Genomic DNA, 14874 nt, shown 5'->3' with positions numbered 1-14874 from the left:
GTTCGCATTCCATTTTATTTAGTATATGGTTTGGGCTCTCCCAGGTCACTATTGTTTAAGTGGATTTGCTCTGTTTTCTAACCTTTTCTATTCCTATTGCTGTTTACTAATGTATATAATTAGTGTATTACTTATCTTCTAAGGGTGGGTCACCTGTCTAGTACTTTGCGGTGATTTGTGCCAAAAATAAAGTATCTTTATTTTTGTACAACTGAGTCTTTTCTTTCTTGTGTGTAAGTGCTCTGTGACTACAGTGGTTTTGCATGAGCTTAGCATGTTTCCTAGACAAGCCTTGGCTGGTCATCCACAGCTACCTCTAGAGAGCCTGGCTTCTAGACACTGCCTTCACTACACTAATAGGGGATACCTGGACCTGGTAGAAGGTGTAAGTACCTTAGGTACCCACCACACAGCAGGCCAGCTTCCTACAGTACCTATGTGACAACCTCCCAGTTTTCTTCCATGACAATATCACCAAAATCTACAGAAACTTCAACCCCCAACTGAAGCCAGAGTATTTTGTCAACAGCCTTCCCTCCCCACACGACCAAATCATCACTCAGGACACCATCACTGTCATGAAATCCATCCACTCAGGGGCCCCATCAGACGACATATGTCAAAAATCACTTGGAAGAATATCAGCGCCGTAAAAATTGTCAGCAAAATCTTTGTCTGGGCCGTTTTTAATCTTGACCGGGTCCTCGCTCGTCTATTAAAAAAATATGTCACGGAAGAGGTGCCTGAGCCAATATCATTATGTATCTCTCCAGCTGTTCCTCAGTCACCCAAGATCTCCAGTACTGAGATTCACACGATTTTTATGGCTAGGTGGCCCTCTGGAGGGCCCCGTCATACATTGCAGCGCCGGGTTGACGTGGAGCATAGCCCGATGATGATACATGAGGGTCCCTGCTTCAGTACTATTGTAAACCTGCGAGAGGTGTTTGTGTGCCCTCTAGCTTGGAACAGTGCACCTACATTTCTTTTGCTTTATTTTCTTTCCCTAGATACTCTGTTTTCTTAAAAAATGTTTACATTGATGTCTGTGCTAAGTACTTACCTGCAACAGTATTTACTTCTGAACTAAATCTTGTGGTTCTAGTAATAAAGTAACAAAAATATATTTTTTTATATAAAAAACCTATTGGTCATTGAATGTGTTTCTTCTATTGCTTTTGTGTGTACAACAATGCTTAACACTACCCTCCGATAAGCCTAACTGCTCAACCACACTACCACAAAGTTAGCATTGGTATAATCTATAATTTGCCTCTGTCAAGCCTCTGGGGAACCCCTGGACTCTGTGCACATTATATCTCATTTTGATATAGTATATACAGAGGCAGCTTCCTACATGCTCCCTCTCTGAAAACTCCACCGCCGCCATAATCAACTTCCACCAGTGCATGGCCAGCATTGCCAGCTGAATGAGGAATAACTGCCTCAAGTTCAACAGTGACAACTCCCCCTGGGGACACCTCCTGGTGGCCAACAGAAATAAAGCCCAATCCAATCCCAGCTGAGCACACCAGGAACCTCTGTATCATCCTGGACAGCAAACCCACCACGGGGTCCCACGTCAATGCAGTGTCATCCTCCTGCTTCTTCATCCTGCACGTGATACATAAGATTTTCAAGTGACTTTCCCAAATTGCATGGCGCACCATACCCCAATCCCTTGTCACCAGTGGACTGGACTACAGACACACCCTCTACGTGGGACTCGAGGCCCACCTATTTTAAAACATACCATCCAGAATGCCACAGCAAGATTTATCGTGGATCTCCCTTGTCGCAGCCACGTTACCCCACACCTCAAAAACCTCCACTTGCTTGTGCTTGAAAAGAGATGCCAGTTCAAGCTCCTCGCCCACGCGTTCAAGGCCCTGCACAACTCTGGACCGCCTACAACTACTACTACAGCCTGAGATTCCACAAACCCTCCAAGCACTTCCGCTCTGCCTCCGTCGCTCTGGCCCATACCCCCACATACAACACAACAGAGTAGAAGAACACTCCTTCTCCTACTTCGCAGCCAAAGCCTGAAATAGCCCCCCCTTGCATCTCATGACCTCCCCTACTCTACAGGATTTATGTAGGATGCTGAAAATCTGGCTCTTCAACTGAGACCGTGGACCCTGCCAGGGCCAGGATACCCTGATGGGTGACAAGTCGCACTGTACAAGTCAACTGATTGATTGTGTGAGCACATAGTGAGGAGGCGTCAGGCACTCACCGGATGTAGAACCCACGCTTTGCACTACTACGCAGAGACGTCGTCCCAGAGCCCAGGCTGCTGTTCATCAGCTGTTCCCGCAGATCATGGATCTTGGCTTCAAAACGGCTGTATTCTGAAGAAACAAGTAAGGTGCAATTAGGTGACAAAACGTGAGTGCTGGCACCAGAGGCAACCAGTCTCACACCACTTTTACCCATCAAAACGTCAGGAAATTCAAGAAGGCAGCCCTCGCAGAACACACTGCACACATGCCTGTAAACACCCTGTACTCACATACCAGACCAAACCATGTGCTTATCACCTTTGAAGCACTGTGCTTACATACCTGTACAACATGCTGTCCACACACCTGCAAACATATCGCACTTACATACCTGTCCAACACCCTGTGCATACAGTCCCACATACACACACTGTGCTTAAAGTGGGAACTTTTTGAGCAGTTCCAATTCAATCAGGGAATACAGGGCTCAGATTGTGACAATGGGAGACTTTTACTACCTGTGTCCTGGGGCTGAATCTTACTACTGAGCCCATTAAGAGAGCACCAAGTGCACACCCTTGGCACTTGACCCTCAGGGTGGTTAAGTAGAGCAGTCCAAGTCTTACTCAGTAAAGTAGTGTGTGGTTACAACCCCACCACTGTTCCACCAATGTAGGAAGCTGGCTCTCTATTTAGTGCAGTATATAAAGAGCCAGCTTCCTACAAATACTGTTTCTACTATGTGCACATGCACTGACATGTATCCATGGACCTCAATAAAAATATTTTAAAAAAATGTAGTACTGTGTATAATATGTTGGAAGACATAATGTATACTGTATGGCATAGCTTTATAGTGGGACAGCTGACCTGTTCTGGGACAGCACCGGGGTGATTACTCTTTTTCCATCTGTATTAGTTAGGTTTCCCTCCCTCACCTCCACCTGCTTCGTGTCCTAAGTTGCACTGTACCTTTATTGTCAGTTTTGACCTTCCAGTAAAGCATACAGAGCGTGCAATGTTCACTGGCTGGCAGGGCATCATCCCTCAATGTCGGGGGCACACCGCATTGCCCAGTGATTAAAGATGGCAGTGTAACTGCTCAGACCCAGCCAAATAGTTTGTTGTTTGTGTCTATGCCACTTGCACGTTGAAGGTAAGCAGAAAGTTGAGGGGGCTATGTCGGGGTAATGAAGCTTGTTGCACAGCAAATCTTTCAGCCTGGGTGGTCTTCCTCTGGCCCAAACACAAAGCCCAATACCTAAACAAGCTACGTACCCAGTCATGGTTATTGTGGCGAGTGCTCAGAACTTAGAATAGACCTCTCCGCTGACTAAGGGTTTTCCATGCCGCATGGTGGTTCTTGTAGGATGACTGCAGGTTGGGGTCCCAATTCTTCTTGGATCCTGATGTTTCTAGTTGCTTGGGCTTTGAAGTAGAGGTTGAGTACAGTCAAGCTGCACAGAACCCTCCACTCAGAAAAATTAATGATCTGATCCAGGCCTCCCCCCTCACTTTTGCAGAGTGATGCAAGGCATTCCCTCGGTTTGCCACAGATGTATTCCGCTTGTCACGCTTACGCTCCTTCACGACTACGCTCCCCTTCTGAGTAGTGTCTTCCTCTTGAAAAGGCATTACAAATGCATCTCCTCATCAGTCACTGAACTCCTCCCTCAAAGCAGGGTTCAGACTGCCCTCCTGGTAGTCTTGGTCAAAGTCCCAAGCGTTCTGGTCCTGAATATGGTAAGAGGATTTGGCAGTAGTTACCCCAGCCCGGAGGCAGAGAGACTTTCTTGTCACCACTGTCATGGAGATCCCGGAGACTTGGCTGAGACATCCTGGCACACTGACTAAGTTTCTATCCGATCAATATATCAACGTTGCACACAGTAGCTGAGCATTCCATCCCCACATTCCAGAATTAGTAAGTGTTCTCCCTGAAATGGGAAATAAGTGCATCAACCTCAATACACCGGGTCCTTATAACTGCATTTTTCCTCATTCTGGGATGAAAAGTCACTAACCTTTTCCGCCGTCTCAGAACAGGTCGAAAGTGTCAGTGGGATGGTTGTGGAGGAATGGGAGATGGGTCGGAGCTCTGGGAGTTTAGAGCAGGGGTCAAGAGGGGAACAGACTGTGTGGCTGCCTGCAGCAGCGTAGACAGATCTATTGTCTCCAGGTCTAGAATTAGCAAACCAGAGAATTCTGGGCTCAAAAAATTGTTGCCGATGCAATTCCACCCAGCGATGTTGATCCAGATGGAATTCCAGCACTAATAATGAGAACCTCAAATTGACCCAGCCACGGTCTTTGTTGTAAGGTTCAAGCAGGAAGGTGGGGTGGAGCTGGAAGTTTCCTGTCTGAAGAGATGTAAAACAAGGGTATAAAAGACAGTAAATGCAGCCAGGTTTACCTGTTAACCTGCGTTTGGTTGCTCTTCCAGTGAACAATTGGGACCCCGGGTCTTGTCTGCCCCACTACTACAGGTTTCTGGAATGTCCTGGAGGAGCCCAGCAATTCACATTGCTGCCTGGGCTGTCTCCAAACCTCCATCAAAGGTATCACTTGGGTACAGGGAAAACAAAATAGATTCCAGCGTGTGTATAACCATGTGTTCTACAGGCTAAACACACATCCTCTACCGAGGCAGCAATCATGTATACACATGCAACATCCATGTACAACATAGACAGGAATAGGGCAGAGTAGTGAAGGACTGGCAGAGCCATTTAAAAATGTAAGAGACACAGCTAAGTAATTCTTCCTGGCAGAGATGGGTAGAAAGGCCATTTTATCACAGCTACTGAAGGCTCTCAACAGCCTCGCAAACTGTCAGTCACATTCAGTAAGGAGGGTACCCATGTGTGCTTTGAGTCCTACTCTGGGTCACAACTCACGTTATGGGAAAGACTTCCAATGCACAAGCATGGTTGGTGTGTATTATGGGGAGGGGGGGGTCAATCATCTACAGAGCTTGCTATGATTAATTTGAGGCTGGGGTGAACGCTTTCTGGAGCCATGCTGGGTACCTAATTCTGTCCCAACAAGTACATACCTGGCCAACACCCTGCTCATTCAAGTACTGTGTTACATACTTAACCGACATCTTGTACATACACACCTCAAACACACTCTGTTTAAATACCTGAGTACAACACTCTTTACCTATGTCCACATGCCTGCACAACATATTGAATTCCAATACTTATCCATCACAAGTGCATTTACTTCAAAAATATTTTTTATTTGTTTCTTAAATCTCCCTTAACAGGAATAAAAGCACAAAACCGGCAGCTCTAAACAAAAACGCTGAACATATATTCTGCAGGCATTAATCATCTAAACATCCAGTTTGCACCAAGCCTGCTTGCAGTTCTTGAACACACATTCAACACATGACCTTCTCCAAGCAGAAAGTTCCACGCAAATATGTTGGCATAAATTGAGAAATGCTAACTGATTGGCGCTATTAGTTGTGTACCAGAGCAGTGTGGGGGTTCAGTGTTGGAACAGAGGTGGGCACTCCATGTCAGGAGTTGGGTACATTTGTAGAGCTGTGTGTGGGCCCAGGAACAGTCAAAGGTACCCCAGGTCAGGAGTAAGGTGTATTGGTAGAGCTGTTTGCAGGACCTGGAACAGTAGCTGGTGCCCTAAGTCAGGAGTAAGGTGCTGTGGTATATCTGTGTGCAGGTCCTGGAACAGAAGAGGGTACCCAGGTCAAAACTAAGTACACTGGTAGAACCATGTCCAGGTCTCACTGTTGAAACAGCAGAAAGTGCCACACCTTGGGGTAAGGTACATTGGTAGAGCTGCGTGTGGGTTCGGTGCTGGAACGTGAGAGGCTACCCATGGTTAGGAGTAAGGCGCATTGGTTGAGCAGGTCCCATAGCTGAAACAGCAGAAGGTGTCAAAGCTCAATGGTAAGGGGCAGAGATTTGTTGGGTCTCTTTCTTACTCTGACTCCCTTGTTTACCTTCTGGCTTATATTGCGCAATGATGGTCACCGTCTGGCCTGCGTTCTTCAAGGCAATTGCAGCTTGTTCATGGGTGGCGTTCCTGAGATCCACCCCATTCACCTGTCGAGAAACAGAAGTTAGAGTCGCACACTGAAGTCCAACAGAGGCTCATGAGGTCCAGAAAGCTGAAATTATGGGGTTCAGGTATGGATCACAGATGTCTTTGCTGACTTCCTATATCATTTCATGTTTGTGGAAACAAGTGCTTGTGTTTCTATATACACATGTGCTTCACTATATGTTTTCACCTAACCTGTGTATTCACTCATTAAGGTGTGTGTACGCACTTGAGTATGAGCCCACACACTTGGCTTGAATGCTTTTGCCTCCATAGTTGGATCTTTACGTTTGTCTGTAAGTCTCTAGGCGAATGTATTCTGTTAGTATGACTTTTTGTGTTTGTTATTTGTTATAGTGTATGTATTTTTGTGACCTTGTGCAAGGTTAGCATGGGTGTGTTGCTCGACATGGTAGTCTGTACATGGAATCCACATACACATGTAGTAGATGAGCTTTCTAGTTGAACAGCTGTGTTTGTGCGTTTACTTGGCAATTGTGTACAGAGGATGTTGTGTTCACATAGGGTGTGCGTGGTTGCAGCTGGTGTCTTTGCATCATGGTGTGTGTGAACAGAAAATGCGGATCTGGTACTAATAGTGTGCACGTGCAAACAGTGTAAGCCTACCTGGGTGTGTGTACTACTGTGTGTGCAGTGTCTTTTCAACATAAGATTCCTGCACGCTAATCCCTGCAGCCTCCTTCCCACAGACTTGTGATTGCTGCAGAGCTAAAGTAAAACGTATTTGGAAGCCAGGGTGCAAGCACTAGCTACAAGTAGCCTCACCACTAACATACCCACTGATATTCCTTAGGTCACCTCCGTTTCCCTTCATCGACTTTAAGATATAGTCAGAGAGAAGGGACGTAAGGGGTTCTTGGGGAGAAAAGGGGAAAGGGCTGTATGATGAGCAGTACTAGATCCACTACGACAAGTAATTTGTACTAACTTGGAGGGGTGAAGCCCAGGCTTGCTAGATTGGCCAATGGCGGAGTAGTTGGTGGTGGAGCTGTACCAGGCACTGGTCTGCTGCTGTCTGCCCAGGCTGTGCCCTGGGGTTCACACCAGTGCTGGGGTCTCTCTCACTGTCCATGGGAAGGAGTTTTTAGCCAGGGACTTCTGTCACACTCAACCAGATACAATCAGAAGAGAGACCCCTACAAATAGCAAGCCTTACCAAAGCCAAAAGGTCTCACCTATGAGAGCTATTAGCTTTAGCAATTATTTTTAGCTATGATGTACAGCAGTGCGAGCACAATATCCAGCACTTTGCTGGCCATTCTGGTCTCAGGGACACAGCCAGTGGAGCAGAAGTAATGGTTTGTACACATTCCTTGCTGACCTCTTGTAACTAATTCACATTTAGACTTTCTTTTCCAGAATAACAAAAACTTTAACTGTATGGATATCTATCCATATATTTTGCCATTCGTCCTCCATGTCACCCAGGGGTATTTTGCTGCAATATTTTAAGTTCTACCAGAATTCGCAGAAAACAGACTCTAAAACCAGAGACTTTAATGTCTGGCTTGAGTTATAATCCTCTTGGTCAGGACAGGACATTAAGAGCTGGATCTCTGCTTCGTCCACATCCATGTATTGCAATGTTTGACCTAATTTACTTGCTTGATTATATGACAGTCACGGGGGAGCTAGTTCTAACCTAAATGCGGGATATAGAGTCCTCATCTTGTACACAATGCCAGTGATCTAAATAAAGCTAGTTTCACTACGACACTGCAATAACTCTGAACCATCCCACTCTCAGTGGCTCACTTCCAATATCGTTCTTCCGCCCACTACCAGGATTTGTTCGCGACCTACTTAGTATTCCAGAGACTGGTGGGGGGATGAATTCCAAGCATGTTGAGCCTCATTGAAGTTACATCACACAAGGAAGTTTCAACGCTCCTTCCAGGCACAGCAGATACTTGTCTGCTGAACAGCAGAGTTCAAGGAATGCTTTTGCCTATACACTTGGTCAAGAGTGGTCTCACAGCTGTGTCTCTCATGCAGTCTCAGATTTTTGGTTATTTGTGTACGGCAATAATCTGTGCAGACGTGGACACAACCAACAGGTTTTTGAGAAACTACATTTCTAGGATGGTCATGGAACCGCTCCATAACTTGCAGAGCTTGGAGTTATCACTATAGAAATATGAGCTAAATCTGAGTCAGCTCTTTTCCAACTTTGTGTTGCCTTTATTGATGGTGGCCTCTGGATGAATCAGGATAGCTTTGCACGAACTGTGAGTCTCTCTAGATGCTCTTACAACTACAACTACATGGTGTTCATCTACAGGGTAGGCTTGGCCCAATGCAGCTTGAAGGCCCATCTGGAAGAAGCACATGGAAAGAACCCCCTGAAATACTAGTAAAACTTGACAGACCTTTAATGCACAGGAACACCACTAGATGCAATTGTGTGTCAAAGTTTATCAATACATTGATGTACCACGCATTGTTTGTTGGACGAAAAGCACACCCTACTGAAGGGTTCAAAACTCCTCAGGGGCATAAAGACTTTCCAAAATTTCTGTATAGCTAAAATTGGGTATGCAGCCTCCTCCAGACATCTTGCAACCTAAATTGCACTGTGTAAATGAACAGCACAACAGATGTAGGTGGCAAAATGCCAGGGGTCAGAAGTGACATGATGGTGTCAAGTGGTGCAGTCTAAACAGCAAGGACATCCTCTATAAAAAGGGGGGGGAAAAAGGGGTGGACCACTGAAGCCCAGACTCACTTCTGGTAAGCAGTCCAAAAATAAACGATGTGGGGGTAAAGAGAGGCAGGAAAATTGAACCAGACAAAACTATCACTGTTGAACACACCCCTGCTCATAGAGGGTGTTGGTATGTGTTCTGAAGTGAAACGTAAGCAAAACCAGAAATGATCTTGGAGGGAGGAAAGAAAATGTTACTTACCCAGTTGACATCTGTTCATGGCATTTAGTGCTGTAGATTCACTTGCTTTGCATAAGTCCATCATCTAGTGTTCGGCTCAGAGTGTTGTAAATTGTCTTTGTTCGAAGAATCTTTTCACGTCACAAGATCAAGTAACTCCTCCTTTCAGTGATACTGCGCATGGGCATAGAGTCCTTTGTTAGATAGTTTTGCCGCAGGCGGGTGAGGTACGGTGTATCTATATGTGTGTATCTACAGCACTACATGCCACGGACAGATGTACACTGGGTAAGTGACATTTTCCGTTCCATGGCATGTGTAGCAGCAGATACACATGCTTTGCATAGTCTGAAAATCAGTCCCCTTCTAAAATAAGCAGTGGCTAGCCTGTAGAAGTTGGAGTAGTTTGAAATAGTGTTTTAAGCACTAGTTGACCAACATTTGCTTGTTGGCGAGATAGCACACCCACACAGTTGTGTTTGGTAAATGTGTGTGGTGTGGACCATGCGGCTGCTTTGCATATGTCTGCATTGGTATAGTTCATAAGAAATCCATTGAAGCTCCTTTCTTTCTAGTAGAATGTGCTTTAGGGGTGACTAATAGTTGTCTTTTAGCTGTAAGAAAGCAAGTTTGAATACACTTCACTATCCAACTAGCCAATCCTTGTTTTGAAATATGATTACCTTTATGGGGCTGTTGAAAAGCTACAAAGTTGTTTAGATTTTCTAAAGTCTTTTGTTCTATCTATATAATACATGAGAGCTCTTTTGAGATCAAGGGTGTGAAGAGCTATTTCAGCAACTGAATCTGGCTGTGGAAAGAAGACTGGCAATTCCACTGACGTATTAATGTGAAATGGTGAAACCACTTTGGGTAGAAATGCTGGATTTGTCCTAAGTACTATTTTGTGAACTTGGAAGTAAATGCTTGAATTTCGCTTACTCTTCTTAAGGAAGTAATTGCTATCAGGAAAGCAACCTTCCATGAGAGAAACTGAAGAGCGCAAGAATGCATGGATTCAAATGCTGGACCCATAAGCCTTTTGAGCACAATGTTAAGATTCTAGGCAGGAGCTGGTGGAGCTCTAGTTAGAATAACTCTTTTAAGGCCTTCCATAAAAGTGTTTATGACAGGAATTCTAAACAGAGTGGTATGTTGTCTGTTTTGGAGGTAGGCTGATATTACTGTTAAATTAATTTTAATGGACGAATATGCAAGATTTGCTTTTAGTAAATGTAGCAAATAACATACAATATCCTGTACTGATGCTTTAAGTGCATCAATGTTTTTATGGATCAAATCTGTTTATTATTTTCAAGTTATTAACATGTCAAGTACAACTCTTCACAATGAGATAGTCACAACGCAGTAGTACGAGTCTGGAAGTGTGGGGGTAGTCCATAACAATCCACTCCTGGTCAACCATGTCCAAATGGCCACCTCCTCGCCTCCTCTATGTACTCCCACCCCTTGGGGGGTCACCCACCATCACGTGCACTGTGAAGCGATCTCCATGCATGGTAATATACAACATAGAAATGATTAGTATAACACCGACATTGTTTCCCTGAAATGGCCCGCCATACAGCAATCACTCGAATCCCCCGCCCTACCCCTGCATGGTCCCGGTTCTCCCAGGAATCTCTCCTGCAAACACACTCCGAAAAGCTCAGGTCAAACCCAGCACTCTTAAGTAAGCCGGGCATGTCAACTCCGTGAACTCAGTGGATAAGATCTGCAAGAATGGTTGCCACAGGTCCCTGAAATCACCGTCCTGCTGCTGTGAGGTCAGAGTAAGCTTCTCCATAGCGAGAATGAACCACAGCTTATGAAGCAATGATGTAAATGTCAGAATCCTATCAGTACCCCCACATCGCTAATATCAGCTGCAACGCCGCATTGAGTGCCAGGGCCATCTGCCGCCCTTTCAATGATCTCAGGGGGAAGGTGAGTGGGTTGGGCAGGCCCAACAAGATGTACGATGGGAATCTGGGGATCTGAGTACCAAACGCTGCATCAATAGTGTCTATAACACTCTCTCAGTATCTATGAAGTTTTGGGCAATGCCAGAGTAAGTGCACAAGCGTACCCCCACCCCCACACCCCCTCCAACAGAGACTAGACTTAGTGGGATCCCAAGCGTGAATCCTTGCTGGGGTGAAGTACCAATAGGAGGCCACCTTATATGCTGTCTCTGTGCCTGCCGCATTGTAAGCCATGTGGTGTGTCCTATTAAAGATGCTATCCAAATCTTCATCAGACAGTTCCCTTTCCAGTTCCCTCTCCCATCGCAACTGACCTTTAGATTTAGGTGGACGACCCTCCCCCTGAAATATTCCGTAAAGCTCCGAGATCACCCGTTTATCATCCTTCTTCACTAGGAGCCATTTTTCAAACGGCGTTAGCGGGCTATCAATTAATGCTCTATTAGCTGGCAACAGGGCACAATGCCATATTTGATAGTACATCATCCTGTCTGCCTCTGTTAATCCATATGTCTCCCTCATCTGGTCAAAGGAGAACACCCCCTGCTCATCAAAGACACCCCACCCTTTTACAGCCCCCTTCATACAATCGGCGCAACGCTTTCACTTGTAGGCCCGGTCCAAAGTCAGGGTTCGCACCCAGAGGGGTCATTGGGGATGGGAACGTCGTCAGTCCCAATCGACCAGCCACCACGTCCCATACACGCAACGTTACTTCCGTAATCGTGGATGAATAAAGACCGCTCGCCCTGTGCCGGAGCCAGGGCTCCTTCCATATATGGGAGCCCGCCACCGCTTGGTCCATGAAGCACCAATGTTTTTCAGTAGATGGGCGACTCCACTCTAGTAAAAAATGCAACTGCGCTGCCTGAAAATATTGTAAGAGGCAGGGAACCGCTAATCCCCCCATCCCCTTGGGGCGGTACAGAACCCGACGTGAAAGACGCGTCGCTCTACCCTCCCAAATGAATCTCAGAACCGCCGTTTGAAGGTTTGCAATCGTTCGGGGCGGAGGCGTCAAGGGAAGTGCCTGGAACACATATAGGACACGTGGCAGGATAGTCATCTTCACCGCCGCCACCCTGCCCAACCAAGACAGCTTAAGTCTCCCCAGGTCTCTAGATCTCGCTGCACCTCCCGAACCAATTTCGTGTAGTTCGGAAGGCGCCAAATCAATCCCCAAATAAGGAAGTCACGAGGACGACCATATAAAATGGAATCGGGCCATCAGGCCACTTTCATGCTCAGCGCTAATAAATCGACTCAGGGCCTGTGACTTCTGCATATTTATCCGGAATCCCGAGACCTGGCCAAATTCATCAAGTATTCCCATTAGCGCAGGCAGCGAGGTTGCGGGCTCCGCCAGGGTAAGAATCACGGCTTCCGCATACAGGGAAATGAGATAGTCCTCAGATCACTGGTGTGAAATTCGGGGGCGATGACCATCACGCAGCCGCTGCGCCAGGGGCTCCATATAGAGCGCAAACAATAGAGGTGAGAGCGGACACCCCTGCCGAGTCCCTCGTTGGATTGAGAACGGCAATGATAGCGTCCCATTGACCCGGTCCGCAGCCCGAGGCGCCTGGTAGATACAACGGATCCATGCCATAAAGCCCGGGCCCAACCCAAAGCGTTCAAGCACCCTGAACAGATATGGCCAATGGACTCTATTGAATGCCTTTTCGGCGTCAATAGAAAGGGAAAGCGCCTCCCTGCGTGAACGATCCGTTTAGTCCAGTAGATGAAGCAATCGCTTCGTATTATCGCTGCACTGCCTGTGCGGTATAAGACCTGCTTGGTCAGGATCCACAAGGCCCGGCATGTAGTAATTAAGGCGATGAGCAAGTATTCCTATAAATAATTTGGCATCAATATTCAAGAGCGAGATCGGCCTATAGGAGGCGCATTCCTCTGGGTCTTTCCCCGGCTTAGGAATAACCACAATAGTGGCATCCAACATACTGGCTGTTAGAACTCCCGTCGCTCGGAAGGAGTTGAAAAGCTGCACTAATATCGGTACAAGTTCCACACAAAAGGTCTTATAAAAAAGAGCCGTGAAACCATCCGGACCAGGAGACTTCACCACCTGCAAACGCGAGATTGCTGATATGACCTCTTCCGCCCTTACAGATTGATCTAATGAAGCAGCCTCCCTCTCGCCTAGGGGAGTAATTGCTCTACCCTCTAGAAATGCATCAGGAACCACATTACCCCGATCATCAGCCTCATACAATCCCCGATAGAATTCCGCGAACGCCTCCACAATTTGGTCGCTCGTTTGCGCTTCTGCTCCCGAGGGAGAACGGACCAGCTTTATCGTCGACGCTGCGCGTTGCGCTCATAACCGGTGTGCCAAAAGCTTCCCACATCTATTACTCCCAATATAATACTTGTGCTTAAGGCATGCCACCGCATACTCTGCCCTGTCCCAATCTAGCCATTTCAGCTGCTTCCTTACCTTCTCCAGCTCCCGCCAGACTCTAGGGGCACCCGTCTGTTTACGGGAGCGTTCCAGTACCGCCACCCTCTGTTCCAGCTCCTCCCTCATCAATCTCCTTGCTTTATTATCCCTAGCGGACAACGACATCACCTCACCTCTCACCACCGCCTTCAGTGCCTCCCACAGCGTCGCCAAGCAGGTGCTCCCATCGTAATTAAAACTAAGGTAGTCTGCTATTGCACGTCGGATCGACTCCACTGTTGCGACATTCTGAAGCATCGAGTCCCTGAATCGCCACCCCGACGCCCCCACTCGCTCCATGGTCATAGCAACCTGGACAGTGACAGGAGCATGGTCCGACAGGGCCCGAGGCTCAATCGCCGACTCCCTAACTCGGGAAAGGAACTCTTGCGAAGCCAAGAAAAGGTCGAGCCGAGCATATGTCTTGGTCGGTGCTGAGTAAAAGGAATAATCCCTAAGCGTGGGGTGTGCCCTTTTCCAGACGTCCTCCAAGCCACACTCAACCAGCCACTGGCGGCCAGCCGCTGTCAAGGACCCAGTCTGCCCATGGCGGTGACCGGAGCGGTCCAGATCACCATCCATCACCAGGTTAAAATCGCCCCCCTGCTGGGTATTAGGAGCATATAGGGAAGCAATAGTGGAAGAAAAGGCCCCCAACCTCATCCTTATAGCCAAAAGCCTGCCTTGCACCTCATGTAATTTTGCCACCACTTCCCCGGGGAATGAGCGCGCGAATAATATCGCAACCCCTGCATGCTTCGAGGAGGCTGAAGACCAGAGTTGCCTAGGGAACCACTTAGAACGCATGCAGTAGATGTCCTTCTGCACGAGGTGTGTCTCCTGCAACAGGCAGATATGACTCCCCGACCTCTCTAGGGCCGACAGGATGGCTAACCTCTTAGTTGGACTATTAAGCCCCCGGACATTCAAGCTTATGCATTTAATAGTCATACCTCAGGATGAATAAGGCGGTTAAAAAGGGAGAAACCTCACAGGAGAACCACACCAGACCATCAACCACTGCAAGTATCAATGTTTTTAGGTTGGCAGTAATACACAAAACGTTTCCATTTATTTGCATAGCACTGCCTGGTAGTAGGTTTACGGGCCTGTTTTAGAATGTCCATACATTCTGGTGGAAGCTGTAGATATCCAAACTCTATGACCTCAGGAGCCAAATCACCAGGTTTATCATACTGGGATTGGGATGCCTGATCTGACCA

The 14874-nt window shown here is 47.0% G+C and overlaps 1 protein-coding gene across 6 annotated transcripts in view; it reads right to left on the bottom strand.

Annotated features, from left to right (window-relative positions):
- Positions 1-14874, bottom strand: part of DLG4 (discs large MAGUK scaffold protein 4) — a 584369-nt gene that overhangs the window by 54228 nt on the left and 515267 nt on the right. For all 6 annotated transcript variants that reach the window (XM_069215534.1, XM_069215536.1, XM_069215538.1 and 3 more), the window contains 2 exons: positions 6199-6301; positions 2240-2354 (listed from right to left, as the gene is read on the bottom strand). In XM_069215534.1, the coding sequence (XP_069071635.1) occupies positions 2240-2354; positions 6199-6301 (218 nt within the window). The remainder of the gene's footprint in view (positions 1-2239; positions 2355-6198; positions 6302-14874) is intronic.

Source organism: Pleurodeles waltl, chromosome 12 (genome assembly GCF_031143425.1).
Source record: "Pleurodeles waltl isolate 20211129_DDA chromosome 12, aPleWal1.hap1.20221129, whole genome shotgun sequence".
Taxonomy (NCBI): Eukaryota; Metazoa; Chordata; class Amphibia; order Caudata; family Salamandridae; genus Pleurodeles; species Pleurodeles waltl.
This window is presented reverse-complemented; position numbering and strand designations above follow the sequence as displayed.